The sequence below is a fragment of the Cyphellophora europaea genome (genome assembly GCF_000365145.1).
Source record: "Cyphellophora europaea CBS 101466 unplaced genomic scaffold supercont1.13, whole genome shotgun sequence".
NCBI classification, from domain to species: Eukaryota; Fungi; Ascomycota; class Eurotiomycetes; order Chaetothyriales; family Cyphellophoraceae; genus Cyphellophora; species Cyphellophora europaea.
Genome location: NW_008481801.1, coordinates 204,983 through 232,890, shown reverse-complemented (window position 1 = coordinate 232,890; position 27,908 = coordinate 204,983). Strand labels below are relative to the sequence as shown.

Here is a 27,908-nt window from a genome sequence, read left to right as displayed (position 1 = left end):
GAGCAATCCGAGCCCACGCGCCGCTTCGTCGTGCCATTGACTGGACTGATTTTTGACATCACGCCGCACCACGTACTCAACCTTCACATTGCGACCTCTCCACTACTCGAGATTTCAGGCTGACAGCATTCTTACCACCGGCTGTTTGCCATCTCGCAAAGTCCCCCTTGAGCAACATGGCTGGACTACCTGGGGGCCAAATCCCAGGCCATGGCATGCCAACTCCTGGGGCTGAATCCTGGGGCACTCCTGATGATTACACCCTATCAGCGCGTGAGTATCCGATTGACGACCAGAACGTAGGGATACTAACCCACCAAGACGGAGACAATGGCATGCCAGACCCCAATTCCTTGGGCATGGGCTATCTGAGAGGTTTCCAGGGCATGCAGAAAAAGACTACTCGGGGTGAGTTGATTTCTTCGCCTTAGTCAACGTGTACTCACGCATCCTGAAGACGGCCAGCCGGCGAAACGACGCGGTCCGAAACCAGATAGTAAACCGGCGCAGACAAGGCGGCAGGAACTCAACAGGCAGGCCCAGAGGTAGTTGTCATCGTCACTTCCTGGCCTCTTCACTCACTTTAGTAGGACGCACAGAGAACGCAAGGAGCAATATATCAAAGCTCTTGAATTGGAGCTTTCGCGCCTGAAAGAAGCCTATGTGAACTACACCAATGATAAGACGACACAAATCCAGGAGCGTGACCTCGTCATTCAGGAGCAGCGGAGAGAGAATAACATCTTGCGTCAGGTCCTAGCCGCTCACGGGATCGCGTATGAGAACGAACTTGAGGCACGCAAGGTCAATATGGGGATGCAAGTCAAGCGAGATGCCAGCAATAGCCTGTCACCCAACCCGATGTCGGTCAAACCCCATCCTTATCAGACCCTGGCGACCGGACCTTCATCGACCATCAATTACTCTCCCATGCGTGACACATCGTACGCCAACGGGGGCTCGTTAAGCGTCGGACACTCGCCCGGCACTGCTACGCACCATAGCTCCCCCTCTGGCCCCGAGGTTCAGGAATACTCACCGTATAACCCCATCAAGCTGGAGCACCAAGGGGTGCCTGATATGCCGATAGGAATTTTCGAGAAGGACCCGCAGCTGGGCATCGATTTCATCTTGCAGTAAGTTGCAACACGTCGGGGGTAGAAAGACAGCTGACATCATCTAGACTGGAACACACCTGTCGAGATCATGATGAATTTCTGGTGCGCCGATCAGCTGCCTCGCCGGACGATGACGAGAATTCGTTGTATTCTGGCCATGCATTGATGGCCACCTGTCCACCACCAAGCCATATCGCTTCTGTGCCATCCGCGTCTGGTGGTCTTGAGCCAACCTACGAGCATAAGATGCCAGATGCGAGCACCCTCGAAGCCTTGAACGGCTTGCTGAATCTCAGCGCGGTGATTCGAGATTCGCACGCCATTCCCGGCGGGCAAGTGACGCCGGTGATGGCACTTCAATGCCTGCGAGGCCATCGAAACTATCAAACTCTTACGAGAGATGATGTGATCCGCATGATCGAATCTATCAAAGGCAACGTGCGGTGCTACGGCTTCGGAGCGGTCATGGAAGACTTTGAGCTGCGCGATGCACTTTCGAGCATCTTCGCAACCAAGCCCGAAATGTATGAAGAATTTGACGAGTATACCGCTGGTATCGACGACGACATGTACGCATAGCATAGCTGGCTGCCATCTGGCCAGGCAGTGAATGACCATAGTAGACAACTTTTGCCCCAACTAGTCCGCTTTTGGCCGCGAAATCTTGGCGTGGGTCCGGCAATATTCGTCGCTGCAGTGCACGAATTTCAATGACTTGCTTCCCCGCCCACGGACTACGACCACTGTCCCATCTACCAATACCGCCAATATGCCCGGCCTCAGTCTTGCTGACACAATCAGCCAACTGAGCGTTGGCGACGAGTGGGGTCCCGAAACGACCGCATCCACCACACTTGATGGCGTTCCGTACGCACCATTTTCCAAAGGCGACAAGTTGGGCCGCATGGCCGACTGGACGCAGGAAGGCAAGGAGGGAAGAGATCGGGGTGGCAGACAGTACGGCCGCAATTTCAGAGGTCAGTCGAACGTCTTCTGGTATTTTTACTCCGCTAATAAGGTCAGATCAACAAGTTTATGGCGCAGGCACCTCGTCAATCTTCGCTGTTCAAGTTGCCGAAGACGAATCCTCGTTCTCCATCGTCGACAACACCCGCACATCCACCAAGACTCGCGCCTTCGGCCGAGGGGGTCCATTGACTTTCCGCGGACGCGGCCAGCGAGGCGCTGCTCAACGTGGCGGGCCTCAGCGCGGTGGCTATCAACGTGCAGGCCAGGGTGGACGTGGCGGTCAGCAGCAAAACCAATACTACGACAACCGCGGTGGACGAGGCCGAGGCGGTCGACGTTTCGGCTGGCGTGACTATGACAAGCCGCAGCGCAATCGCGATGCCTCTGTCAACATTCGGCCGGACTGGACGATGCGGGAGGAGATTGAATTCAGTCGTCTGAACAAACTCAACCTCGAGACATCTGATGGCGATGACATTGACAGCTACGGTTTCCTCTACTACTACGACCGCAGCTACGATAAGCCGCCGGTGAAGAGCACGGAGCGCAAGCTGAACGAATCCCTCGACGGCACCGCTTACAACGTCACCACCTCCTCCGACCCGGTGATCCAAGACCTTGCCGAGAAGGACGAGGCCACCATCTTCGCCACGGCCGACATCCTCTCCATGCTCATGTGCGCCACGCGCAGCGTCTACAGCTGGGACATTGTGATCCTGAAGCATGCGAACAAGATCTTCCTCGACAAGCGCGTCAACTCGTCCATCGACCTCGTGACGGTCAACGAGAACGCGGCCGACGCACCCCTCGAAGCCGACACCTCCAGCACACCGCAACAGAACCAGACGGGCGTCAAGGCCGACAGCATCAACACACCCTTCAACCTCGCCCAAGAAGCCCAAGGCATCAACCACTTCTTCCCCATGCAAGTCGTGCGCTCCTCGGACCCGTCGCAGCGCCTCGAGCTCCCGCACGCCAACCCCTTCCACGATCCTTCCTCGCAGCCGGACGAGCACCTGGCCTCCAAAGCCTACAAGTACCGGCGCTTCGACCTCTCGCTCGCCACCGACGCAGAGCCGCTGCACCTGGTGGTGCGCACGGAGCTGGACGCGGTGGTCAAGAACAACATCAGCGGCGAAGACCAGTTCCTGACGATCAAGGCGCTCAACGAGTTCGACCACAAGGCACAGGGCGCGGGCGGCGCGCTCGACTGGCGCTCCAAACTCAACTCGCAGCGCGGCGCCGTCGTCGCGACCGAGATGAAGAACAACTCGTGCAAGCTCGCGCGCTGGACCACGCAGGCCATCCTCGCCAAGGCCGACCAGATGAAGCTCGGCTTCGTGTCGCGCGCCAACCCCAAGTCCGCGCAGAACCACGTCATCCTGGGCGTCGTCGGCTACAAGCCGCGCGAGTTCGCGAGCCAGATGAATCTGGGCTTGAGCAATGGCTGGGGCATCGTGCGCACGATCGTGGATCTGGTCATGAAGATCAGCGATGATGGCACGGACGAAGGCCAGGATCGCAAGTATGTGCTGGTCAAGGACCCCAACAAGAGCGTCATTAGGCTGTATGAGGTGCCGCTCAACACGTTTGACGAGGATGACGGCGAGGGCGCTATGGCGGGCATGGAGGCGGATGACGAGTAGCTGCAACACCACATGGAGCCATGTAGAGCTGCAGCAGCAGTGAGCAGCTCAGGGCTGCGCAGAGGAATGAACGGTGAAAGCACAACTCGTGGTCTCGGACCGCGTTCAGACGGACGGACAGACCCCCGCAACAACGTCTGCCGCTACAGAGTGGTGCATGCGCGACCGTAGTTGTGTTGTTTGAAGCTGCATCATCATTCGAAATGAAGCATACGTGGAAGCATATGTGAGCATCAGCATGAGCATGAGCACGAAGCGACCGACCACTGTGATGCGCATTTCCCTGGCAGTAGCTGCACATCGCCAGTGCGTGGGTGATGCTTCATTTCAGACTCTACGATAGATATCGCTGCTAGTACTGAGACGCCCTGCGGCAACAGGGAAGCCCGTCACCCATGAATGAAAAAGCACATGAACCAAAAATTCATCCAACTCCCCCCCCCCCGACTAAACGGCCGGGTGACGTGTGTGTGTGTGTGTGTCTGTCTCTCATTTGCATGTCTTGTCCATATGTGTGTTGCAAAATCCCTCCTTATCTCTCCAGGCTCATCATGTCTCGTTTTTCTCGATGAACAAAAACCACAGATATCATTATGCCCCTCCCATCCTGCGCCCCGCTGACTAGACATATAAAAGTGATTTCGTAACTTCCCGAATCCTCGCAATGGGGGCTTGCTGCTGACACAAAAGCACAAAGCACAAACCCAGCTCCGCCCCTTTGTCCCCTCGCTTTAATCCACGGTGCAATACACATACGGCCCCGCCCAAACCGCCGCCCGCCGGTCACTCATGGAACCATTCTCTTGCTATAGCAGCAAGTCCGCCCGTGAAGGTCTCAAATCAGTTTGCTACTCCCTATTCCCGCCACATCCGTTCCTGCGGCCCCCCAAGACTCCGACACAGACAATGCTCTCTGACGGGGCGAATCATGCCCTGAAAATTGCCGTGCACGATCATCTCCGCAAAGGGGAACAGCACGACGTACGGGATCGGTGGGGGCGCCCAGCTTGGAACGTCGAGGGTCTCCAGCAGCACGCTGCCCCGTCCCTGCTGCGGGTCGAGTGGATTTGGGGGCGGATCGCGTAGGTAGTTGTATTCCAGGGCGACCTTGTAGGGGATGTTGAGGATGACGCGGAGGGGGCGGATGCGGTGCGCGATAGGGACGGTGGAGACTTTTGCGGATGCGTTCGGGTCGGGGTAGGAGGAGGAGAAAGAGGAGGAAGGAGGGAGGGATTCGTTGAGGGAACATCCGTGTTCGTTGTCGTCGGAGCGAGGTGGTTCGAGCGGACCGCGCTCCTCGATATTCATGACCATTTGCAGCATGCGCGCCGAGTTGCAGGCCATGTAGGACTCGTTGGTATCGTACCAGCAGTGGTGCAGGCGTTTGAGGTGCACGACGCGGCGCCGGAGGAGGGGGTGCCGGCAGTGCAAGGCTAGCAGCATCAAGGGCGGCTGCAGGCAGAAGTCGTGCGTCCAGATGTCGTCGAAGCCGTAGGTCAGTTTGTTGCGGGGCGGGAGGCCCGCGAGGATGATGTCTTCGGCTCTGTCGACTATGGAGGCCATGTGGTCGTACTGGCTGTCGATCCAGGTCGGGTCCTGGAAGCCTTCTTGGCGGAAAGCGAGGGAGAGGGCTTGCACGTGGATGCGTAGGGCGGTGGCGGTGCGGTAGTAGGGCCAGGTGGGGGAGTCGTGGTTGGGGAAGGAGGTGGTGAAGATGACGTCCCATTGTGTTAGTTGGTAGAGGAAGTGGCGGTAGACAGGGTTGGAGGGGAGGAAGAGGCCGGTGGACTGCTTGCCCTGGAACCAGCAGTATTGAATGACGTCGTGCATACAGTTGCGAGCGATGTTGAGGTTGGCAAAAGATTTGGGGAGGTCGGGCTTCTTCCAGTTCAGGTCGTAGGCGTTGAAGTTGATCTTGTTGGGGATGATGGGGATGAGCGAGGACTGTGCTTCAAGGCGCGCAAAGATCGGCTCTAGGTAGTTGAGGAGGACATCCGATACGGAATCAGCGGCGCCTGTTGGATGGGTGTTGGATGTATTGTGCCATTCACGTAGGACTTGGAGCCCTGCCTGAAGGTGAATGAGGACGCCAGGGGCTGACTCGAGTAGGTTCTCGCAGGTGAGGAATATCAGACAGCTCATCAGAATGATGTCTCGAGAGGGCGGCGAGTCTTGCCTCGTCAGGTCTTGAACGGCCTTGGAGTAGTGCTTCAGATACAGTTGGTTGGTTGCCGGGCTCATTGACGCCGCATCGCGATGGCGCGTCGCCTCATGAAGAGATGACGCAGCAATCACAGCACTCCTTACGGTAGAGTTGGTCTGGTAGAGTTTGGGGATGATATTGTTCCAGAAGTGGGCTGCCGAATAGGTGAAAGTGGCCAGCTCTGGCTGCGCCCGTTCAGTAAAGTACTTGAGAGACCTCCGTTCGCTCATGCCGACCTCGTTGGCCAAGATTGATGGAATGACGGTCAGCGCTTGATTCTCCGATGCAGAATCCGAGTCTGAAGAAGACGAGGTACTTGGGGACTTCGAAGGAAGCGAGTCTGACTCGAATAACCACGTCTTCGCGTCGGCGTAGCCTTCACAGCGGAAATTGCCGTTGATGCAGCGTTTGCATTTCGGCTTGGTTTCGTCGCACTTGACCCGCCGTTGCTTACAGGTTAGGCAACCAGTTCTGGTTTTGGGTGTCCAGGCCCTGATCCTGGGCTTGGTTGGTTTGGAGGGCGGCGGCTTCAATCGCCAGGATGTGACTGCGTCTGGAGGTATAGTAGGCATTGTGTAGAGGCAATGGCGGCATGGGTCCAATAGTCTTCATCGTTGGTGTCGTCGCAGGTCAAGGCCTATGAGGGCGCTTGATGTTGACACGGCCGCCACGTGGGGAACATCGTCATGATGCTTCTGGAATTTTGGGGATAGCCATCGTGGAGAATGCGATCAGGAAACAGGAGAAGTAGGATGGTGCACGTCGCATAAGCGCATGACTAAGATACGAGGAGGGCCTGGTCGTGGCGGAGGGCCAAGATTCATAAATGTAAGATCCGCCCCCGGCGTGGCCCGGTGGGGGCCCCACTGCCGTGGCGTACGGCGCCGGGCCTTTAGCTTCATCCGCGTCGTGCCAGTAGTCCCCGGACGCGAAGAATCACTCCCTGGGTCACACTATAGGCACTCAATTTCAAGATCAGCCAGCACTGAGATAGATCAGGTAAGCTCCGTAGGTGGTCTCACCACCGTCCTTGTGGATGATATGGAGCCTGCCATGATGGTCCATTTTCAGGGCTCCTCCTTTTACTCGTTGTCGATCACTTTATCTGCACAGGCTAGGCTTTTCGCCCATCAAGAAGCGACGATAGGGCTGCCATCTACCCACCAGACCATTCTGAGATGGCGTTGAACGGTACAGCGCGTCACTACGTCATTGGCGTCAGTACACGAGAGTGCCTATAATTTCATATCGATGGTCTGCTGGCCAAAAACTATCGGATGAGGTTTGAGACTCTCTCATTAGCACCATGACTTCCCCGTCCTGGGAACAAGATGATTTACCATTCCGATGTCCCAGCGGCTGCGGCTGCCTTCAACCTGATCCAGATATTGCAGGTAAAGGGGTAATGACTCGCTCCTACTTCTTGCCCACGAGAAAGTGCTCGTCAACTGACTGTAACCAACAGGTCATAGGCGCGTTTGTCACCGCTTCGGCGTTAACGGTCCTCGCTTCACTCCTTGGCTTGTTTCTCGATCTAAAGAGACCGCAACCGATACCACATCCTGGGATGGCGAAACCTGTCGCATACAATCGAGTTGATGACCGATGGACCGAGTATATTGATCGACTTCATGCCAAGTACATGCCAACAATGAAACTACCATATGGTCAGGACTTCTGGTTCCAAGTCTTTTATAGGTTCGCCCTCTCATTGAGCGACACCCAGCTGGTATCTGGCTTGGCAGTGATTTCCACCGCTTTGATTCGCATGGCTACGGGCGAGCTGTCGACGTATCATTTTAACATCATACAAGATCTCGCTTGGCTATCCAACAACTCGCACCTGCTCAGCTTACACCTCATTCGCGCATGGATCGAGCAGCAGGAGCAGTCACACCCAGCCTCGACCACTCTGCAGGCAAGACACGCATCACAACTCGGGGCATACTTTGGCCTGCGCATGACGCGTTTCGTGCTCATGAGCGTTATGCTCGCTTTGATGCTGACGATCGTCATCTTTAGCGGATCCCGCTGGATGTACTCTTACTTCGAATGTCCTGCATCGTGTACGGCATTTCGCTGGCCTGGTAGTACCTCGGAGGCCGGTGGGTCACCGCAGCAATGGATGATCACCAATATCGTCTTGCTTAGCTGGGCATACTCAAGCACCATGGTCTACCTGCTAGGGCCAACTGCTGAGTCCTGGCGCCAAGTCAAGCATGCGGCTCGTCCAGTGTTGGTGAAGCTGGATCGGCGCTTATTGGACGGGCTGCAATACCTATGGGACTTCTTCGGATCTACGCTGTTCGAATCAGCGTTCCAAATTACGTGGTTTGGCCTTGGTGTACATTGGCTCACCGACGATTGGAGGTCTGGTCAGCGACTGCTTCAACATCCGGCAGATATTCCCGGCTATCTAGATTGCGAGCCAATCATGGGCGGCGAGGCCGGTTGGGGTTTTGGCCAAGTGTTTCCCCTTTTCATGCTTCTTCTGCCGCTGATGACTTTACTTGAGGCATTCGAAGATGAAAAACGGGCGCTGCCACCTCCGGCATCACACGCCCATTGTGGCAAATTCACACAACCTAGAAACAGTCTCCACTACCTGGACAAGTAAAGGTCTTCCACAGCGTACGATGCAGGCGTATTGCAAGGCTGTGCATAGTGTCTTTCATGGCAAGAGTCAAAGAAATGCATCATAGATCCAGATATAGGAGGAGGTACGTTGACGAGGCTCCGGTGCAGCCTGATGAGCCCCACTAGTCTACCTACACCAGTGCCGACACCCTCGACTGATTGTATACCTGCGGAGGGCACCGAATCAGTTACTACCTTCACTGATGACTCTGACTACAAGTACCTGGGCTTGCTCCGGACAGTATTTGCTCACCTACCTGCCTGCTTAGCATTCCGAAGACAACTAGACCATACTGAACCCAACCACTGTTCTCGGTTCTGATAAGGAATGCCCCAGATCTTGGAGACTGGTCAACGAAGCCGAAGCCGCAGACTGGCATCGGAGGACTGCCGTACACCGATCTATAGTCGCCCGTATACCTGTCCGGTGGAGGGCTGTGGGAAGGCCTTTACCCGGCATGAGCATCTTAAGCGGCATCAACTCAATCGTGCGTATCACCCACACATCTCGCCCTTGCGCACCACCAGCCTAAACCTCGTGCATAGATGATGCGGCGCAATGGAAGTGTCACGAGTGCACGACTTCCTTTGCCAGGAAAGATCTATATCAGCGACACATCACGCTGAACCATGGCTCTGCTGTAGCATCAAGCACAGATGCTGTACCCTGGCTTCCCGCTCCTGCCTCTGAAGGTCGACTCCTGCCCTCACCCGGCTCGGTGACGGACAACTTGGAGTTTTCCTGGCTAGACGACATTGATCATTGGAAGTCTCAGGTATCCAGGAACCAGTCGTCTCGCTTGAATGACAATGAGGTAGACTGGTTCTGGCAGCACCAGGCCTCAGAATTCAGTTCTCCGCTAGAGCAAGTGATCCTGCCTGATCAAATGCCCAGTGTCCCTCTGATCCGCACATTCATACAAGAGCGTGACTCTAGTGGCGAACATCCACCTCCCAGATATTTGCAGGAAGCCAACTCCAAGGTTTACGTCGCCCATCCTGGAGAGATTGCAGCCCCCAACTGTGGATTTCCCATTTGTACTGCGCTAACACAGGAAAGACGAACTGAGTTGTTGATGGATTTGCGCGACATCATCGATGTCGACATCCGGGACCCAACCTTCTCCTTGAACAGTATGAGACAAGGCATTCACCTCTGGTCGCGAGAGATCTCCACTGAATACAGCTTCCTCCACCGCGAGCTACTCTTCTTACGTGATCATGACGAGACTGGTGAAGCAGTCCTCGAGATCATGGGAGAACCACCGGGCGCCCAGCTCGTCTGGAGCACAATCACTTTTGGCTGGGCACTGATGAGGAGCAAAAATGATCAGGAATTTCATACTGCTTCCAGAATTCAACGCGCCATCAGGACCAACATTTTGAGTGTGAGTACCAAAACTGATTGCCGGCAACAAACTGACCAAGCCACGCAAGCATCCAAGATTGACCAGCAACCCACCTTTGTGGCTGGTCCAGACTTTGTTCATTGTGTTACTCTTCGCGAGGTACCAAGGCACATCTGAGGAATGCGGTGCCGCTTCGATGTTTCATGGAGTCCTGTTAGAGGTTGGTCTTCCATAGATCAAAAGGATGAGCTTATAATTCTCTAGGCCGTTTTGAGGCTCGACTGCGGCGCTGAAAAGGTGCTCAATCACCCTCGCAGGAGGTGTGAATCGGCCACATTGAACTGGATAGCTTGGGTGGAAGCTGAAGCTGTCAGACGGTAAGTGAAATCGTTCTGCCGCTAGTCCGCGGTCGCAAACAAAACGTTACATAGCCGCAGCTCTATGCTAACAATGTTGAACGTACTTCGTCAGACTCATCGTTCAGACCTTCGTATTGGACGTCAAACACGCCTTCCTCTTTGGCGGCGAACCTACGATGACATTCCGGGACATGATGAATCTTCGCATTCCCAGCGACCTAGATGGAGCGTGGTATGCTCAGACGAGTGGGGAGTGGGAGACAGCTATGTCCTGCGTAGATATTACTGCAACGCCGCCCTCGTTCATCGAACTTTTGAAAGAGTTCTGGCGCCCCACCGCCTCAGATCCATACTCCAACAGCAGCCTTTCAGGATCTATTACGGTCATGTACGGCATTCTATCTGTTGCGAGGGAGGTGGCACGGCGCGAGGACAGTGTCATTTCTCAGCGGCCAAACCACCAACCATCGTCATTGGGCAATACCGTCGAGCGCTCTCTGGTGGTGTGGGAACAGTCATGGCGAACAGCACGGTCGAATAGCAACTTACCATGGATGGTGCCCAGCTGCACCTGCGTCTTGCAGCTGGCGCAAAGTACCCTTTACGATGTCTCACCCGTCGATCTACAGGTCATTGCCGGAAAGCATGTCATTGAAGGGAAGCGGAAAGGCCCAACCGATTACTCAAACGCACAGCGCAAGATACGACTGTGGGCAAAAGAGGAACGGGGTCGAAAAGGGGTTGCCGGTCCGTGTGTACCCTTCCATTAACATTCCGGTCACTGATAGACTCCAGGGGCCGCCAGCATCATTCAAGCACGGCTTTGTGGACAGCCGATCAAGAAGCACTGCCAGCATTGTCTGTGGTGCGTTTATCTTGCTGCCATAATATGCTGGAACTACGAATTTGCAACAACGAAAACAATTCCAGCGACGAATCTTGTCCATAGCGGTCGATTGGTCTCACTTGAAGCAGCACAGGAGCAATGCCAAAGCTATCTCCGTACGGCGTCTAGCATGAACGTTGAGGCCCAGTCGGGTGCAGCATCGCATACTCAAAGACAAGAATCGTCGGGATTCCCTTCCACGATGGGGATGTTGGTTGTTGTGACCAACTACCTGGAGTCTTGCTTCGACATAGGCATGATCCGAGAGGGTACAGAACTTCTGCGCAGACTTACTGGCCTCAAGACGTGAGAACAACAGATACTACGTAGATATCATTCGGTCCAAAAATGAGTTGCATTACGCTGTATCGGCCACCGGACCTCTATTGGGAGCACGGATCTCACGGCCATCTCCGATACATCTGAATGGTGCTGACAAAGTCGATAACAACGTTATCGTAAGGTTCACCAAGAAGACATGGAGATTGGGGGTCATTGGGGGTCGAAGCGACCCCAACTAGCCACTAGCCCAGCTGGGCACCTGTCAGTGCGTACTAGTGGCATTCTCACTATCATGGCGACTGGGGACGGTAAGGCTACTTTGGCTCTATCGCATTGCGCCGCGTTCTTTAGCACGACATCCCAAGCAGCCACGTGTGGTGCCAGACCCAAGCCCTGCTGCTGTGGAGATATTGGGGCCTTGAGTCTTGGGACGGCGATCGAGAGCCATTGAGCGCCGATTGAGCCTCCAATCAGCTGCAATATAGAGACGGCCGTATTGCAGCTACAGCGCTGCTTACCTTCGCACACTGAAAAAGCATCCAAGGGCTCTACTCGAAGGCTGAAAGTTGATTCAGTGTCATCCTGTTGTGGTGACCAGCATCCCATAGCGAGTCACAAATGGCTTTTGATGGTACTCACGCTTGGATGTTGCTGGCTCTCATCTGGTCAGCAACTTTTCTGAGTTGCGCTGCAGCTGATGTCGCTCAAATCATCTCGCCCGACGGTGTTCCAGGGCTGAACAGTTCGGTAATCACAAATTACCTGCAAGCTCGCTCAGAGTACATTGATTCTGAGAAGGAACTACGTCAAGGTAAGTATTCACCAGAGAGTGCACAACGCGAAGTCACTCACCGTTCGCCAGATCATGCATTCAAGGAGTCGCTTTCCGACAACGCAAAACGCGCAAACGCCATTGTGGCAGCCATTCGCCAAAACGAAATCGACCAGGTTTGGAGGAAGCCCGGAGCAATTGGCCAGGAGGACCTCGAGCAATTCGCGGGAGAGATGTTTGCAAAGGCGAGATCGACCATCGTGACCACGGAGCTATGGAAGGTTGTGTCTCGAATGCCCAAAGGCGCCCTGTTGCATGCACATCTCAGCGCCATGCAGCCTTTCGACGTGATGCTCCAGGCTCTCTACGACACGGACGGCATGGTGATCTCGACATCGCAGGCGCTGACGACGGAGCTGGCGCGCCAGAATGCGTCGATCAGTATCAGGCATGTCAACACCACGCTCGAGGCGAGCGAGATCTCGCTTGAATCCGAGGATTACATCTCAGGCACCGAGATGCCGGTGAAGCAAGCAGCGGCTTCCTTCGCAGGTGGCAAGGACGAGCTCTTCGCCTACCTCAAATCGAGACTGGTACTTGAGGCTGGGGAGAGCGTGCGCCATGACCTGGGGGTGGATGCAATCTGGCGGACGTTTCAAGCACTTTTTGACGTATCGGGGCAACTGATCAGCTACGAGCCTCTTCTTCGCACGTACTACCGCAATCTCCTCGCCGGACTCGTCGACGATAATATATCCTGGGTTGAGATTCGGCATGGCTGGAGCCCCTCGCTCGTCCCCAATGGCCAAGAAGACGACAGCCCTGACCTGGACTTCTTCTGGCGCGTGACCGTCGAAGAGATCGAAAGGTTCCAGGCCACCGACAAGGGGCAAGACTTCTGGGGCGTTCGTTTCATCTGGGCGGACTTACGAGGTCTCAACCGCACCCTGATCCTGAACAACATGATACATGCGCTGGAACGCAAACTCGCGTTTCCCGACCTGATCTCCGGCTACGACCTCGTGCAGCAGGAAGACCTGGGCCAGCCGCTCGTTGACCTGGCGCCGGAGCTGATCTTCTTCCAAGAGCAGGCCTCGGCGCTCAATGTGACGATGCCCTTCTTCTTCCATGCCGGTGAGACGCTCGGTGACGGCAACGCCACGGACCACAATTTGTTCGACGCCCTGCTCTTCGATTCCCGACGGATTGGCCACGGGTTTTCGCTCTATAAGCATCCAGAGCTACTCAAGGATGTGAAGGACAATCACGTCATGGTCGAGGTGTGTCCGATCTCGAGTGAGGTGCTGAGACTGGCAACAGATGTGCTGCATCACCCCATCGGGGCTATGATCGCGCATGGCGTCGCGACGGCTATCAGTAATGATGATCCGAGCATGATGGGGCAGGATGCGCCGGGCTTGTCATTCGACTTCTACCAGGTATTGCAGGCGAGTGATAACCTGGGGTTGGCTGGGCTGGTAAGTGTTACGCGATCCCGAGTATGCGGTCGAGAACTGACAACGCGGTACACAGGGTGCCCTGGCAGAGAACAGCGTGCGTTGGGCAAATTTTGAGGACCAGTCGCAGGTTGAGTGGATTAGAGATATCACAATGGGGGTAAATGGCAAGGGCATCAAAGCAGAAAGGCTGCGACAATGGCACGAGAAATGGGAAGCGTTTTGTCAGTGGGTTGTTGACGAATACGAGGATCAATACCCGGAGTCCTAAAGAAGTACTTGTGCGGTCATTCATGTCTGGTGAAGCAGGAGCATCACGAACAATAGATCAAAAGCCAACGAAGAGCTCAGATAGACGATATATATTTATGACACCTCAATAGACAAGAACAATATGCCCAAAGCCATCGCGTGGTGAGCCCGTGTGAGGGAATGTGATGATCGAATCCTCCACACACTTTCATGCCCGGGCTGACAATGTAGCCTTCTCGAACCGCAATCGACACCACTAAAAGACATTGTCAGCAGCCCTTCCACTTCAAAGCTGGTGGCTATGGGAACTCACCTCGCCACAGGAAATAGGCTCATACTGGGGCGGATTATCCTCATCCGTACACGTCGGCAGCACCGAGCACGTCTCGTTGAAGTTGAACCCCAGAAAGAACGGCATGCTGAGCCGATCCTGCGTCGTGCGGTTGTACACGCGGTGCACCGTCGACTTCAGCCGGCCGTTGGACATGCGCATGAGGAAATCGCCGATGTTGACGACAAAGGTGCCCGGGATAGGCTGCGCCTTGATCCACTCGCCGCGCGTGTTGAGGACTTGCAGGCCGCCGACCTGGTCCTGCCACAGCAGCGTCAGGCACTGCAGGTCCGTGTGCGCCCCCAGTCCGACGTCGATGGGGCCCGCGTCTTCGCGTGCGAGCTCCGGTGTCAGGCCCGGGTAGTAGTTGAAGACGCCGTCGGCGCCCGGGTAGCTGGTCAGCGCTTGGAAGTAGGTTTCCGGCAGGTCCAGGCAGAGGGCGAAGACCTTCATCATCTGCCGCGCGAGCGTCAGGGTTGCCTTCCAGTACTCCAATACCTCCTTCTGGAAGTCGGGGAGGTGCGCGGTACCGGTCCAGACGAAGTCCTCGGCGCGGATCCAGCGTTTCACCTCCTCGGGGACCTGGCTTGGGTCTTTGGTGTCCGGGTCGATGCTCGGCTCGTACTTCCATTGGAAGCCTTCCTTCTTGTCGCGGGACTCGGAGGGGGAGATCTTGCCGGAGCCGACGGAGCTCCAGCCGTTGTAGTACTTGGATTGGGTCTTGGAGACCTTTGATTTTGCGTCCGCGGGTTGACGGAAGAACCTGTCGGAAAATGACGCTGAGCCGCCGTGCAGCCAAACATGGGGTGGGGGAAGTAACCTTACCTCCAAGCCTGCTTCGCCGCGTTGCTGACGATTTGCTCGCCGATGCCGTGGTTCTGGATGTAGAAGAAGCCAATGTTCTCGGCGGCGGCTTTGAACTTGACTGCAAGTGCCCGTCGAGCTTCGGGGCCGTCGTAGATGGTGCTGATGTCAATCACGGGGATCTCGTCCGGTAGGCTGTCTCGAGGAGCGGAGGTGGACACGGTGCGGAATACAGGTCCATAGGCTGTCATCAGTTCAAGCTGGGTTGTCGCTGGGGCGACTTCTGTCATTGTCGCGGACATTGTGTCTGACTGTGTACTCTGCAAGCGGTATTGATGTCGGTGTTGGATTTGTGCTGTATAGACAGTTCGTCTTTAAGTACACTCGTCGACGGCCGCTAACAGTCCTTTCACAGCCGTCAGAACCGTACCGCTGCCCTAGGAGCACGACCCTGTGGGTACTCCGCTTTGTATAGCCTTACCGTGGAATCTAGGGATTCGCTACGACCACGCGGCATCCCACACAGCGCGCAACGATCTTGATTGGGTTGTAGATGTCGGCTTTCGCCGAAGCCCAAGAGCTTTCCATACCACGTTGCTATCAAATGGAAAATGATCGACGGCTGTCGTTTGGAGAAACCAATCAGATCATCGACTTTGTATTGGGGGTCCATTTGGGGGTCCATTTGGGGGTCGAGATACCGCACCGTTGCAGCCCCCAAACGAACCTTGGCCGCGCTGATGACCGTTTGCTTTGCACCAAAAGATAACGCTTCTGCGGCGCGCATTGACGTTCGAGAAGGCAGTTGGGAAGGACACACAAAGCATTGCCTGGTGATTCTAGATATGTCAGGTCTTATCGGGTTGACAGGGTTGACCCTCGGTTCGGAGCAGGATGTGTCATTGGTGCAATTGATAGAGGATCACTACCCCAAGCAATATGAGTTACTAGTATAACCTTTTGATTGAATCCATCTTATCGACTTGACAGCAGAAGACAGTCGAAGACCAACAGCGTATCTCGCTGCCCGGCCTTTTGTTTTTAACAACATGGGACTTGCGGGCAACCTGAAGAGGCGCCTTGCCGCCAAGGGCGGCGAGGAAGTCCATGGCAGAGACGCTTTGCTCGACAACGATGATATCCGACCACTCGCCATCAAGGACCGGACGTGGACTCAACGAACATACTTTACCTTCTGGTTCTCCGCCGTCGCAACTGGTGAGCATAGGGAGACCTCCCCACACCGAGAAAGGCCCAATCGCTGACATCCATAGTTGCCACATGGTACGGTGGATCGGCCGCCCAATCGTTCGGACTGAACCTGTGGGAAGTTCTGGGCTGTCAGGTCGCTGGTTGGTTCCTGATTGCCACAATCTACGTGCTGAACGGACGGGCCGGTGCCGTTTACCATGTAGGGTTTCCCATCAACTGCAGGGCAGCCTTTGGCGTCTTTGGAGGCTGGTGGCCGACTTTCAACCGAGCTGTGATGGCGACTGTGTGGAATGGGGTTAATGTATGCCTTTCAATGACACTCGAGAGAGACCTAGCTGACTGGATCTAGGGCGTTCAAGGTGGGCAATGCGTCTAGTATGCTCTAAAGTTAGGTGTTGTGCCGAACAGCTCACTGACACTTCACAGTGCTATGCTACATGCTATCTTTCCTGGAATCGCGACCCTGCCTAATATCATGGGACCAGGCTCGGCTCTGGACTCAGGAGGCTTTATCGGCTACGTTATTTTCTGGTATGTTTGACCATCAGCATGATCGGAACCGCAGGAGATGTTGATTGTCATCAGGATCGCAGTCTGCTTCTTTCTCACCATTCCTATTCCGAAGATGCGAGTGCTCGTTTGTAAGTTGACGTATCAAGATCAGTCAACACTCAACATATGCTAAACCTCTCAGATATCAAACTTGTGGTATACCTAATCAGTGCGGTGACAATGCTGGCTTGGTGTCTCACTCTGGCCGGCGGTGCAGGCCCGGTCGTACGTCAGCCATCTCAGGTCCATGGCAGTGAGAAGGCTTGGTTGATGGTCCGCTTTCTGTTTTTGGCTGCCGGAAACTGTGCAACGTTCGCAAGGTGAGCTTCCTCCGTAACAGTCAAGCAAGTTCGCTGTCTCTGACACATAGACAGCAACGCATCGGACTTCCAACGGTATGCCAAGAAGCCCAACGACGTTATCCTAGGCAATGTGCTAGGATTTCCCCTAGCCGATTTGACGGTGTGTCTGGTGGGAAACATCGTGGCCTCCAGCTCCGTCCTTGTGCTGGGAGAACTCGAATGGAACCCATTGACGTACCTGGATCGCATCCAATCCCGGGACTACACCCCAGCAAATCGAGCCGGTGTCTTCTTCGTCGCCTTCATGTTCGCGTATTCAGCCTTGTTCTCTTCGGTATTCGAGAACTCGATCCCCGCCGGCAACGACTATGCAGCTTTGTTTCCCAAATACATCAGTATCAAGACGGGAATGTATATCTGCCAAGTTATCTCCGTCTTGATAAACCCATGGTATTTGCTTGGATCGGCCTCGGTCTTCATCAACTTCCTGGCGTCGTACCAGGTCTTCCTATCGGCGATCACGGGCGTCTTGATGTGCAACTATTGGGTCATCAGTCGAGGCTACTATAAGATCGACGATCTTTTCACAGCTAGGAGGGATGGATCGTACTACTTCACAAAAGGATGGAACATCAGAGCTTACATAGCCTACGTCTTGGCTATCGCGCCCAATTTTGCTGGTTTCCTGGGAAACATGGGGGTCAGAATGCCGGTAAGTACCCTGTGAACCCTTCCACGATTATTACCTTCGGGGCCATACTGACGGCGATCCCAGATGGGAGTTACGCGTGCTTACTACCTGGCATACCCGATCGGACTGATCGTCAGCTTCGTCGTTTTCTGGATCTGCAACCTGGTCAAACGACCTATGATCATGCTGTCGGGTTGGCATGAGCCCAAGAACTATTTCAGACCCGAGGAGGATCCAGAATTGAACGCCCGGCTGGATGGGGTGGAACCAGAGAGAAACGATGACAGCAGTGGCATTGCGGAAGTTATACAGAAGAATGGCAACAAGGGAGGCAACAGCAATATTGAGGAGAAATCCTTGTAGGGCGAACTCCCACCATCCGCGGAGGATCTATGCTTTCGGACGAAGTATTGGGACTTGAGATGGCTAGTGTTGAGTGCTGTCACAGAACCGACGGCAGCCTTCAGGGCTCGATAAAGATGACGGGAAGGCTCCTGACACTCATAGCAGACTACTACCCCAAAGCCCCTGACGTGGGTTTGAGGAGGGCATCAGTCAATTTTATCAGCCACCAAACAGTTATCTACTGTAAGACCGGGCAACCCGCTCTTGAATCTTGTTGGTCCTTTATTGTGTGAGTCTCTAGTCAACCCGGGAATTTTGCCTTGAATTTTGTCGACACCTGGTGGACTGATGAACATGCGCTCGCCTCGCCTAGATATACAAGACTGAGGCTTGCCACCCCGCAAGCGATATTGTTTGCGGCACATGAGATATCCTCGGGGGTAGCGGCTCCGCTACATCTCTGCTACATAGATCGGACCCGGCAAAGAAGCCCATCACGCTCGCTATTGTGTGGGGGTCTTGTGGCAAGGGTCCTCTGGGATTAGCGAGGAGATGTGTGCACACGCCTGAAAGCGTCATAAAAGCGAGTAGTATCTGCAGCACCAATTTCAAAGGCTTGTCCCTGAAGACCCTCGTTCGTGTAGTCAGCGTTGCTCCTTCTATGTAGCCTTCATCGCCAGGATTGGTTGCGCATTCAGCCTGTGGGACCGTTGCGCGAAGATCTATGTCAAGGACCAGCTGCATATATCTGTTGTAGAACGCATTGAGCGCCGCAATCAGGTTCCTACTATTCTCTGGACCAACCAAGTCCTCCTTACGAGTTTGCTCAGAGCCCCAGATGATGTTGTTAAACAGTGTATCGAAGAGATCTTCCGATGTCGTTCTTTCTTCGTCCATCTGAGCCGGGCGAGAAAACTGAGCTAGATGGTTGAAGTGCTTTTGAATACGACAAGAGAACGTGTCAAAACCCTCTGTACCACTGATCAGAAAAGTCTGCTCGTCTACCGGACCGAAGGATTCAATGTCCAGCAGGGAATGCATTTGTCTGTCATAGATGACTCTGGCGGGAACTTGTGACAGCTTCTGGGAGCAGACAAGCCTTTGAGCATTGCAAAACCAGCAACTGATGCTGCAACCAAAAAATGTCGAGACCGTAATGCTTTGATAAAACTGTTGACCTGGATCGGAGACACATAACCGAATAATAGTGGTTTCCAAACAGATTCTGGTCCTGATTGCATCACTGCCCAAGCCTGGACGACCCTTGCGTAATAGTCGACTTGCCGCCAAAGACTAACCACAACGACAAGTAGAGCGATTGGACCATATGTCCAGGTGTAGTGATTTTCGATGATGGTCGGTTGGAAGCCATTGAGTGCGATGTCTAATCGCCGCAATATGATCAAGCCGATTGCTAGTGCAGTGTAGAGAGCAGCAACCGTGCTGAGCGTGCATCTCCTCAGCCAGGATGGTAACCGTCGCCAGGTCGAGCTTGCTTTGGGGGATTGGCTATCCGACGACCATGATGAACGTGTCCCGGCAGTGACCTAAATGTTTCTCCGTTCTGGGGATCTCTCGCTGCATGTTATGTGAACTCGTAGTTAAATAAATCTATCATATCAAGAGAGTCGTCATAATCACATCGAAGGATCTGAGCTGAACGTAAACTGCGCTTCCTACAGCTAAGGGGTAATCGGCTCGTGTGACCACCATAGCCTCATAGCCTCAGCTTCGCTGAAAGTCGTGATCGCCGAAATATGGCTTTCTTCAAGTTCGCAAGTACGTTGTCTCGCTACTGATTTCATCATACTTAGTGTACTGTCTGACTTAGGCTGCATTGCCTTTATCAGCAGGCTAGTCGACATCATATCGCTGCTCTGACGGGCCGAGGGGCGAATAAACACCAGAGAATGCTATGTGCAACAGGCAGAATGGCCATCATGAGCGCCAGTGTTCTCACGACCGTCGCGTTGGCATAGGACGAGAGTTGCATGGAGACGAGTTCAGTGCCAAGAAGAGTCGCTACAGAGCGATGAAGGGTTGGCGGAGATGGTGCGAGCTCGAGGCACGATGCCCGCGCAGACATCTTCATTGCAGGTGTGGACGGCAAAGGGCGAGCAGGAAAGGGACGGAGCGGCAGAGCCTGTCGGAAAGCTACATGCCACATCAAAACACGGTGCTCTCTACCAACCATATTTGAAGCGTGTAAAATTCAAGCCACCTGGCACGAGCATCCTCTGAAGCCTGAGGCATCGAATGTATCAAGGTGACCCACACGGGGAGCCGGACGTTGGATCCCTCAGGCGTCCCACGCGGGCAGTGCTTCCGGCACAATTAGCCGGGAACTTTTGTGCTTGGCACCAGGATCTTTGTGCATCGAGATAAAGGATTCAAAGTGGCAATCTGTCCGTTTCGAAAGTATCAGATATGTTCGGAAACTTGGGTGGGGAAATTTGTGGCATGCTGCCATCCAGGACACCGGTCAGAGAACTGCATAAAGCCAACCACTCAAGCGTCTCCAACGCGTGCATGCGACGCGCTCGCATCCAGGCATCGAGCATAGGAGCGCAATGGTAGGGCATGATGCACCGCAGGCGTGCGCATAGGTATGCACAGTTCCTGCATGAGAGGCGCGGGGACAGAAGCAAGCCGACCACTGTGGAATTCCGGGCCGGGCTTTCGCCTCGTAAACGGCTGACTCGGAGGCGGAGGCCAGTTGAGCCGACTAGCTTGCCAGGCGAATCTTGTGCAGTCGGAGTTATCGTTGGGGCCAATACAGCCACTTACATCCAGTATGGCTTTGTAAGCACGCTAAAGAGGACCTTTGGCATGTCCATTCAGTAAACCGATTCCTCACAACGCCGAGCCTGCGGGTACCGACAAAGCGCGTCATGGACGGTAATTTGTCGTCTCAGTGCATACTTGTGGTCGCTTGGTGGAAAACCCTCATTTATGCTGCAAAAGCGCGTCTTCCTCTGCTGACCGGTCGTAAGTGGATCCGAGACGGTACGTATCGTTGCGTTACACAGGTGAAGGGTATTCTGCGGCGGTATCGCGATAGGTCTGAGTCCTCGCTGTTCTGGTCGAGCAGCGCTGGTGCCAGTGTGGCCACAACAACAACCCGATGCGCCTCTTGCGACTCTGGGCTCTGGGGGGTGCGGTTCGCGACGTTTATACTGTATCGACCTGTTTACGGCAGAGGGAGGGGCGCAGGTGACTCGGAGAGAGTTGAGACCTAAATAGAAGCCCCACCCGCCGCGCTCCGATTGGTAATGCGTCTTGGCGGCTGCCTGGCGGTACCAGTGACTAGCGTCGTCTGCGCCCCGATCATTCACTCACCCGGTCATTATGAGCCCTACTCCCCCATCACGTTCTTCCTTACTCCCTCTCTGTACCGGCCTTGGGCATCCAGATCCAGATTCTGCCATATTCTAAAACCTACCCCGGGTGCTCGGGCTTCTCATCTAGTCACAATCTGTCCTTTTCGCTCATAATCCACCGCAACCCGCCCCCGAACCACGAAGAACATACCCAGCCCTTTCCACCCAACCTGAACCATTACACATCTGTTGGACGGGCAAAACAAACCTCGTGGCGGCCCCCGCTACGACCAACAACCAGCACAAAAGTTCTCCAGACACTCGGCGGTGCTCTCCTGGCCCCTCTCGCCAACAATCACCGATCTATCCGACAACCAACAATTGTGAGTAACGAAGTCAACTTCAGTATCGGCATCTGTTTCGACATTCTTTCGTCTTCGCCCATTGGCTAGGTGAGTCATACGCCACAAGCATCTGCGCATCTCGTCCAATGAGTCGCGTGCTGAGTGCGAACTAGCCACTAGTCTGTCATCTGCTCGTCCGGTTGCCTCGCATCATATATCTCTATCATGGCGCCCACTTCGTCCATGCCTCCTCCTCCCACCCCACTCTCTCATCGTCGTTCAAACCGTCTCGTCGTCAAGCCTTCACTCGACCTGCCAGCATGCCTTCATCCTAAGATGTCCCTGCACAAAGGCAACACCTTCCACTACTCCTCATCGCCTCCCAAGGACGACGATCCAATCTTGAGCATCCATCACCTGGCCCGTCGGTCCCCGACATGCTCTCAGTCTATGCTCGCCAGCTGGCTTTCTGATAAGACCGACGTCACCGAATCGCTGCGCGACTTTGAAGAGACCTTCTCAGGTGCAAGAGGTAGAAGATCATCAAACCGTCGACGCTCCATCAAAGATTTTGAAGACCGGGTCAAGGTTCGTCGCGGCTCCGTCTCATCGGACGAAGGCCTCGGTGGTTCCGTTGTGTCGGCGTCGAGTGACAAAAGTCTATCTCAGAAATTCGAAAGAGCTTTGGACCTTTTGGAAAGGGACAGTGCGTTGGGGTCATCCATCGGTGACCGGAGCTCTGTCAGTGGTGGTCACGCTTCCGAGGAAGACGGTTCTTCGACCAAGAACTTGATTCAAGGTTGGCTTGTCCGCTGCTTGTTGATGTGTTCATCTGATTCTGACAAAATTTCAGCAACTAACGCCTCAGGCTCAGCCCCGCCTCAAAGACGCCAGAAGTCAACGCGCTCAAACGCGTCGGCAGTGACTCAGAGTGTTGCCCCACCATCCCGGAGTACCTCACAACCCCTCCTTTCACCTTTTGCGAGAAAGAAAATCAACAAGTACATAATCGCGCCCATCCTCCGTGAAGAGCGCTTTGAAGACTTCCATCCTTTGGTCTCTTCTCTTGGTGTCAAGTCCAACAAAAACAGATGCTTGCGCGATATTGAGCGCTCCCTCATCTTCCAGCCTCTGGTAAGCAGTGTCCTCTCCAGCTTATCTTCGCCGTCTGACCCAACGTCTGAAAAGACCTTTGACATCACACCTCAACTTTACCGCACCTTTGGCGAGTTCTCGATCCAGCTCGTCCTTGATACCTACCAACAACTGCCTGAAACCGAGCAACGTCGAGCAGACGACCGTCCATACGACAACGGTTACTTCCTCGACCTTGTGCAACAAGTTGGCAGACTAGCCTCACAAATAGGCCACACCCAGACCGAGTCTGGTGAACTTGATACCGACTCCTTCGATTCACCTTACGACGAGGTCACCTTGGAAGGTGGTCTCAGCACAACCGGCAACATGGCAGAACTTGTCGGCTGGAAGAATGGCAGGGCCACTTCTCTTCGTACAGGAGAAGAATATACCCCCCTCCCTGGCATCAAGCGTTCTGCAAGCAGCCTGCACGACGAAGATGTCGCTCGCTCCATGGCTCGCCGTAAGAAGGGCGTCATCCCTGAGATCATCGAGATGCAATGCTCTGATCCAGGATGCGACAAGATCTTCACTCGCAAGTGTGATCTCGCCAAACATGAGAAGACTCACTCGCGCCCTTTCAAGTGTCCTCACAAGGACTGCAAGTACAGCGAGATGGGCTTGCCAACCGAAAAGGAGCGTGATCGTCACATCAACGACAAGCACGACCCCAATCCTCACTTCTACCAGTGCCAATTCTGCGAGTTCAAGACCAAGCGCGAGTCCAACTGCAAGCAGCACATGGAGAAGAAACACAGCTGGAACTACGAGCGTGCAAAGGGAAAAGACAAGAACATGACCATGAAGATGACGCCTGGTCAAACGCCCCAGACTCCTGCCCTCGACTACAACTCGAGCATGCAGAGCCCCATGTCTTATACCTCTGGTGCTTGGGATGAAAGCCGCTCTCGTTCGGTCAGCCTGGCAGGCCCCAGCATCACCAGCGCGCAGGTGACTCCATTTGAGCGGCCTTTGTCAGCCTTCGAAGGTTACGGCCAGGCATCCAACCACTCTGCCATTTTCCCACGCAGTGACGCCTACCAACAGAGCACCTTTGACTTCAACAGCTTTGTTCCCGGCAATAGCTACATCTCGCCAGTCAGCAGCCACCGCAACATGACTCCCTCAACTCCTGCCTACAGCAACATCACCGGCCAGTCACCTTTCTCGGCTCATATGGATGTTGCCATGGACTACACCACTCCGTATGACAACTATGCCAGTCTGCCTACCCCAGAGTCATTCTTGCAGTCAGTTTCCCGTCATCAGTCCATCTCCAACCCATCGCCCATGTACCAGGATGTTGAGCAGTCGAACATGTACGACGGTGGTGACGTCTTCTTCGACGACCCCCTGATCTCAGGCACCACGGCTGCCCCAGACCATGATTTCGATCTGTTTAGTGGCGTCGGTGATAGCGGCAGGAATGCTTTTACCAATCCCTCTGCCGCCAACGCCACTCTGTTCCCCATCATGCAGAACGACGAACAGTTCCACGCTGCCGTGGAGAAGGAGCTCATTGACGAGATCTACTCGGAGAGTGAGTCCAACTACGACTACGGTGCCAATTAGATGTTGCCACCGTTGGACTACCTGCTTTTGGGAATATGGGCAGAATGAATCATACGAATGTGACGGATCAGGAGTTTTAGCAGGAATGAAATTGGTTTTGTATTCTACAACGTTCGTCAGGAGAATTACTCCTGTCACTCCCCGATCTTCCAAAAAAAGAGGATGTCGAGAGGTTGAGTGTTGTGACGATAATGGAAAGAAGAAGTGGACGACAGACTGAGCGAAGATTGTCAGCACTCGGTGTCTGAGGTTTGATGGATGGAGCAGGTTTTAGGGAAACTGCTACTCTCTATTCACTGATACAACAGAAGGATGGGCTTCATAAGTAGCTCACCTGGTAGACCAGAACAATTTGATCAATTGATCGATTACACCAAGATTGTTGTCGCTCTTGTCCTTTTCCTATGCCTTGCTTTGCTTTGCTTTGCTTTTCTTTGCGTAGATCTCGGTAGAAAAGCCCGGAGGGCACATCTTCGTCCACGCCAGGACGGCAGGATCGACTGCCGCTTGCCGTCGCGTTAATGACGAAACCTTCATCTCACCCCATCTCATTATCCCCTCCTCTGCAATCTACAATGGTCGATGGTGTTCGATCGTGCAGATCTGCATAGCTCTCTCATGCTGCGTGCCAAAACCGGCCACTGACCTTCCGTGCATCTTCGACCACGCTCGCTGTGACGAGACGCAGCCAGGCAAGCCGGCGACACATGGTCTCAAGGCCATCACAACGCCAGATGGTCTGATAGGCTAGGATCTCCGCTCAAGCTGAGGATCGGTCGATATTTCCAGGCCTTATTTACGTGGCAAAAGACCTTTTGTGTCTGGCGTGCATGCATGCGTACTGCGGGGTGAGGCGTCGAAAGGTCTCGGTTCCTTCGTGCCACTATTGCTGCAGGCACTTTGGGGGGTTTTTGCGCTCTGCTTGGCACTTGATTTGCGGCGCTTGAGCTCTGTTTCGTCCTAGCTCATTGCGGTCTCGACTTCAATGCAGAGCCAGTCGTGGATGGCAGTCCTCATGAGGTCCGTCAGATCGGGAACGATGCTCTTGTCTCTCTGCCGAAGCATGGACGCCCCTAAATCGGCCACTCTTTCTCGACTACCGCTACCCTCCCAACCGTCCTGTGACATACACTAGACGAGAACCCCCCGAATCTGTTGTGTCAATGTACTGTGGGAGATGCACGGCCTGGTTTCGAGAAGCGCTCGAGAGCCCTAAACGGAGGGACCTGCCTGTTGTCAGTGTCAGAAAGCAAACGATCTTCTACAGGGCAGACAAAGGATGTCGGCATTGCCAGAGACTAGCGCAAGTCTTGTTGCGGACGAAGTGGGCCAGACCATACGTCGAAATTGAGGTTATGGTTGATTTGTCGTACCCGGCGTATGTTACAGGACTATTAACACAGATCCTAGGTGTGGGCTCTATTGGGACCGACTTTTTGCAGCATGATGTTCCCCATGATATAGATGCTTACCCAGTGTCTTCTGATATAGCCGGCTACTCTGGTAGCGATGAAGTGCTCCACTTGGCTAGGCGTTGGCTTCGAGAATGCGATGAATGGCATCATTCCTGCCTAGGAACCCGAGACTGCTACCTCCCCGGACGACTGTTGGAGATTTACGAGGAGGCGCAATGTAATCGTGTACGCTTGGTAGATGGCTCAGCGGCATTGGAAGCTGGCTCAGGCTATTGCACTCTCAGTCACAGGTGGGGGCCTTCTACGGAGATGTTCAGACTTACAGCCGATAACGAGCATAACCTACGCAACGGCTTGCCTTGTTCAGCGTTTCCGAATATTATTCAAGAAGCCCTGCAGGTGGTGAAGGCGCTATCAATACGGTATCTCTGGGTGGACAGCTTGTGTTTGATGCAAGACAATGTCCAGGAGTTGCACAGTGAGTTTCAACAGATGGGCAGAATCTACGCTGGAGGTAGCGTTAATATTGCAGCGGTCGTTGGCGACCCCGACCACCTGTTCTTCAGCCGCTACAGCGTCGGCTGTGGCCCGCTATCCACTCTAATCACCGATGGTAGCCTCAGATCCGAATCCAGAACCAGGATTCTTGACCGGGCCCACTGGGAAGATGGTGTCGAGAATGCAGCCCTACTTCGCCGCGGCTGGGTATATCAGGAAAGGCTTCTGGCACGCCGAACTCTCTTCTTTGGGGCGCAACACATCTTCTGGGAGTGTGCTGGTGGTCGGCGGAGTGAGCTTTATCCAGAGCTTTGCTCACATTCGGACAGGGCGGTATTCGAGGATTCTTCACACATGTATTCTGCCCATGACAAATCACTCGTGCCGCTACGAGCACGACTGCAACTGCACAAAGATTCAACCCATGAGCCTCTCAGCAAGAATCAGCAGTCTGTTGCTCTCAGAACGAACACTTGGCACCGGGTGCTTTGTAAATACACCAGCTTGGACTTGACGTACCCGGACGACAAGCTCCATGCAATCAATGGTGTCGTTTCAAGATACTCTCAGATCACTGGCTATCACTGGATTGCCGGTCTATGGCAGGAGCTGCTACCGCAAGCATTGCTGTGGTCTGTCTTCAGAACCGCAGCGCCGCGGCCAGAAACGTCCCTCAGGTATCCGTCCTGGTCATGGGCCTCCAGCGATGGCCTCGTGAACGACTTATCCATCTTCAACGACCATCTTGACCGTGTTGTTGCGAAGTCTGTATCCATCGGATGCAGAAAACCTCAGCATCGGTCTGACCAGAAATCTCTGGAGGGTTACATCAAGATCAAGGCGTCGGGGGTGAGACTGTTACGAGATTCTGGAAACAAGGCACTTGGAATTGCGTCTAACGGCGCCGTTTGGTGTGTCCAATCATCGAGCGACCGCGCTACAGAGGCGATACCGGGACACCCGTTAACTTATACTACCTACAACACCATCAGAAGATGCTGGTCATCTGCATGCCAAGTATTTCCTTCAGGCTACACCGGGGTGATAATAGCAAGCAGGACTACAGCGAAATCCCTCAAGGGACGTGCGAATGATCTCGGAAATCGATACTGGGGCCTGCGCGGCCTGATCCTCCGTCAAATCCAGGACGATAGACCCAACATACACGCGCAGATCTTCCAGCGAGTCGGGCGATTCGATTTGTGGATGGATCATGATTCGGTTCCAGACTGCGTGAGGCCAGAGCTCTTCAGCCTCGCAAACTACGGCCAGCCGCCCGAGCCCTTCGACTTTGATGGAGCGGACTATCTCCAGGAATACACCATCGTCTGAGTGGCTCATTTCAGTCGGGGGTGTGAATCGCTTTGACTGTCGACTCAGCGGAAAACGCACCCTCTTCCACTTGTAGATCGCTCGAGACGTCACTGCTGGGGCCCAGAAACTTCGGCGTCTGGG

At 54.4% G+C, this 27,908-nt stretch overlaps 11 protein-coding genes across 11 annotated transcripts; 8 read left to right on the top strand and 3 right to left on the bottom strand.

Moving 5' to 3' along the window:
- Window positions 1-176: 176 nt before the first annotated feature.
- On the top strand, window positions 177-1,697 carry HMPREF1541_10536 (uncharacterized protein; the record flags this gene model as incomplete). Its single annotated transcript, XM_008715207.1, has 5 exons — window positions 177-273; window positions 322-408; window positions 458-545; window positions 588-1,136; window positions 1,184-1,697. 5 exons carry the CDS (start codon window positions 177-179, stop codon window positions 1,695-1,697), a joined length of 1,335 nt encoding a protein of 444 aa, XP_008713429.1.
- Window positions 1,698-1,887: 190 nt separating this feature from the next.
- On the top strand, window positions 1,888-3,733 carry HMPREF1541_10535 (eukaryotic translation initiation factor 3 subunit D; the record flags this gene model as incomplete). Its single annotated transcript, XM_008715206.1, has 2 exons — window positions 1,888-2,095; window positions 2,142-3,733. The coding sequence occupies 2 exons, from the start codon at window positions 1,888-1,890 to the stop codon at window positions 3,731-3,733; spliced, it is 1,800 nt and encodes a 599-aa protein (XP_008713428.1).
- Window positions 3,734-4,588: 855 nt separating this feature from the next.
- On the bottom strand, window positions 4,589-6,508 carry HMPREF1541_10534 (uncharacterized protein; the record flags this gene model as incomplete). The annotated part of the gene is made up of 1 exon (XM_008715205.1): window positions 4,589-6,508. The coding sequence occupies one exon, from the start codon at window positions 6,506-6,508 to the stop codon at window positions 4,589-4,591; it is 1,920 nt and encodes a 639-aa protein (XP_008713427.1).
- Window positions 6,509-7,267: 759 nt separating this feature from the next.
- On the top strand, window positions 7,268-8,553 carry HMPREF1541_10533 (uncharacterized protein; the record flags this gene model as incomplete). The annotated part of the gene is made up of 2 exons (XM_008715204.1): window positions 7,268-7,330; window positions 7,402-8,553. The coding sequence occupies 2 exons, from the start codon at window positions 7,268-7,270 to the stop codon at window positions 8,551-8,553; spliced, it is 1,215 nt and encodes a 404-aa protein (XP_008713426.1).
- Window positions 8,554-9,460: 907 nt separating this feature from the next.
- Window positions 9,461-11,051, top strand: HMPREF1541_10532 (uncharacterized protein; the record flags this gene model as incomplete). Its single annotated transcript, XM_008715203.1, has 4 exons — window positions 9,461-9,961; window positions 10,011-10,142; window positions 10,187-10,299; window positions 10,394-11,051. 4 exons carry the CDS (start codon window positions 9,461-9,463, stop codon window positions 11,049-11,051), a joined length of 1,404 nt encoding a protein of 467 aa, XP_008713425.1.
- Window positions 11,052-12,067: 1,016 nt separating this feature from the next.
- On the top strand, window positions 12,068-13,949 carry HMPREF1541_10531 (uncharacterized protein; the record flags this gene model as incomplete). Its single annotated transcript, XM_008715202.1, has 3 exons — window positions 12,068-12,260; window positions 12,312-13,699; window positions 13,755-13,949. The coding sequence occupies 3 exons, from the start codon at window positions 12,068-12,070 to the stop codon at window positions 13,947-13,949; spliced, it is 1,776 nt and encodes a 591-aa protein (XP_008713424.1).
- Window positions 13,950-14,216: 267 nt separating this feature from the next.
- Window positions 14,217-15,367, bottom strand: HMPREF1541_10530 (uncharacterized protein; the record flags this gene model as incomplete). The annotated part of the gene is made up of 2 exons (XM_008715201.1): window positions 14,217-15,024; window positions 15,087-15,367. 2 exons carry the CDS (start codon window positions 15,365-15,367, stop codon window positions 14,217-14,219), a joined length of 1,089 nt encoding a protein of 362 aa, XP_008713423.1.
- A 747-nt stretch (window positions 15,368-16,114) lies between these two features.
- HMPREF1541_10529 (uncharacterized protein) lies at window positions 16,115-18,185 on the top strand (the record flags this gene model as incomplete). The annotated part of the gene is made up of 8 exons (XM_008715200.1): window positions 16,115-16,283; window positions 16,340-16,578; window positions 16,627-16,652; window positions 16,704-16,808; window positions 16,863-16,918; window positions 16,972-17,149; window positions 17,204-17,843; window positions 17,907-18,185. The coding sequence occupies 8 exons, from the start codon at window positions 16,115-16,117 to the stop codon at window positions 18,183-18,185; spliced, it is 1,692 nt and encodes a 563-aa protein (XP_008713422.1).
- A 1,275-nt stretch (window positions 18,186-19,460) lies between these two features.
- On the bottom strand, window positions 19,461-19,622 carry HMPREF1541_10528 (uncharacterized protein; the record flags this gene model as incomplete). The annotated part of the gene is made up of 1 exon (XM_008715199.1): window positions 19,461-19,622. The coding sequence occupies one exon, from the start codon at window positions 19,620-19,622 to the stop codon at window positions 19,461-19,463; it is 162 nt and encodes a 53-aa protein (XP_008713421.1).
- A 2,545-nt stretch (window positions 19,623-22,167) lies between these two features.
- HMPREF1541_10527 (uncharacterized protein) lies at window positions 22,168-24,540 on the top strand (the record flags this gene model as incomplete). Its single annotated transcript, XM_008715198.1, has 3 exons — window positions 22,168-22,630; window positions 22,685-22,965; window positions 23,020-24,540. The coding sequence occupies 3 exons, from the start codon at window positions 22,168-22,170 to the stop codon at window positions 24,538-24,540; spliced, it is 2,265 nt and encodes a 754-aa protein (XP_008713420.1).
- Window positions 24,541-26,264: 1,724 nt separating this feature from the next.
- Window positions 26,265-27,785, top strand: HMPREF1541_10526 (uncharacterized protein; the record flags this gene model as incomplete). The annotated part of the gene is made up of 1 exon (XM_008715197.1): window positions 26,265-27,785. The coding sequence occupies one exon, from the start codon at window positions 26,265-26,267 to the stop codon at window positions 27,783-27,785; it is 1,521 nt and encodes a 506-aa protein (XP_008713419.1).
- Between the last annotated feature and the right edge of the window lie 123 nt (window positions 27,786-27,908).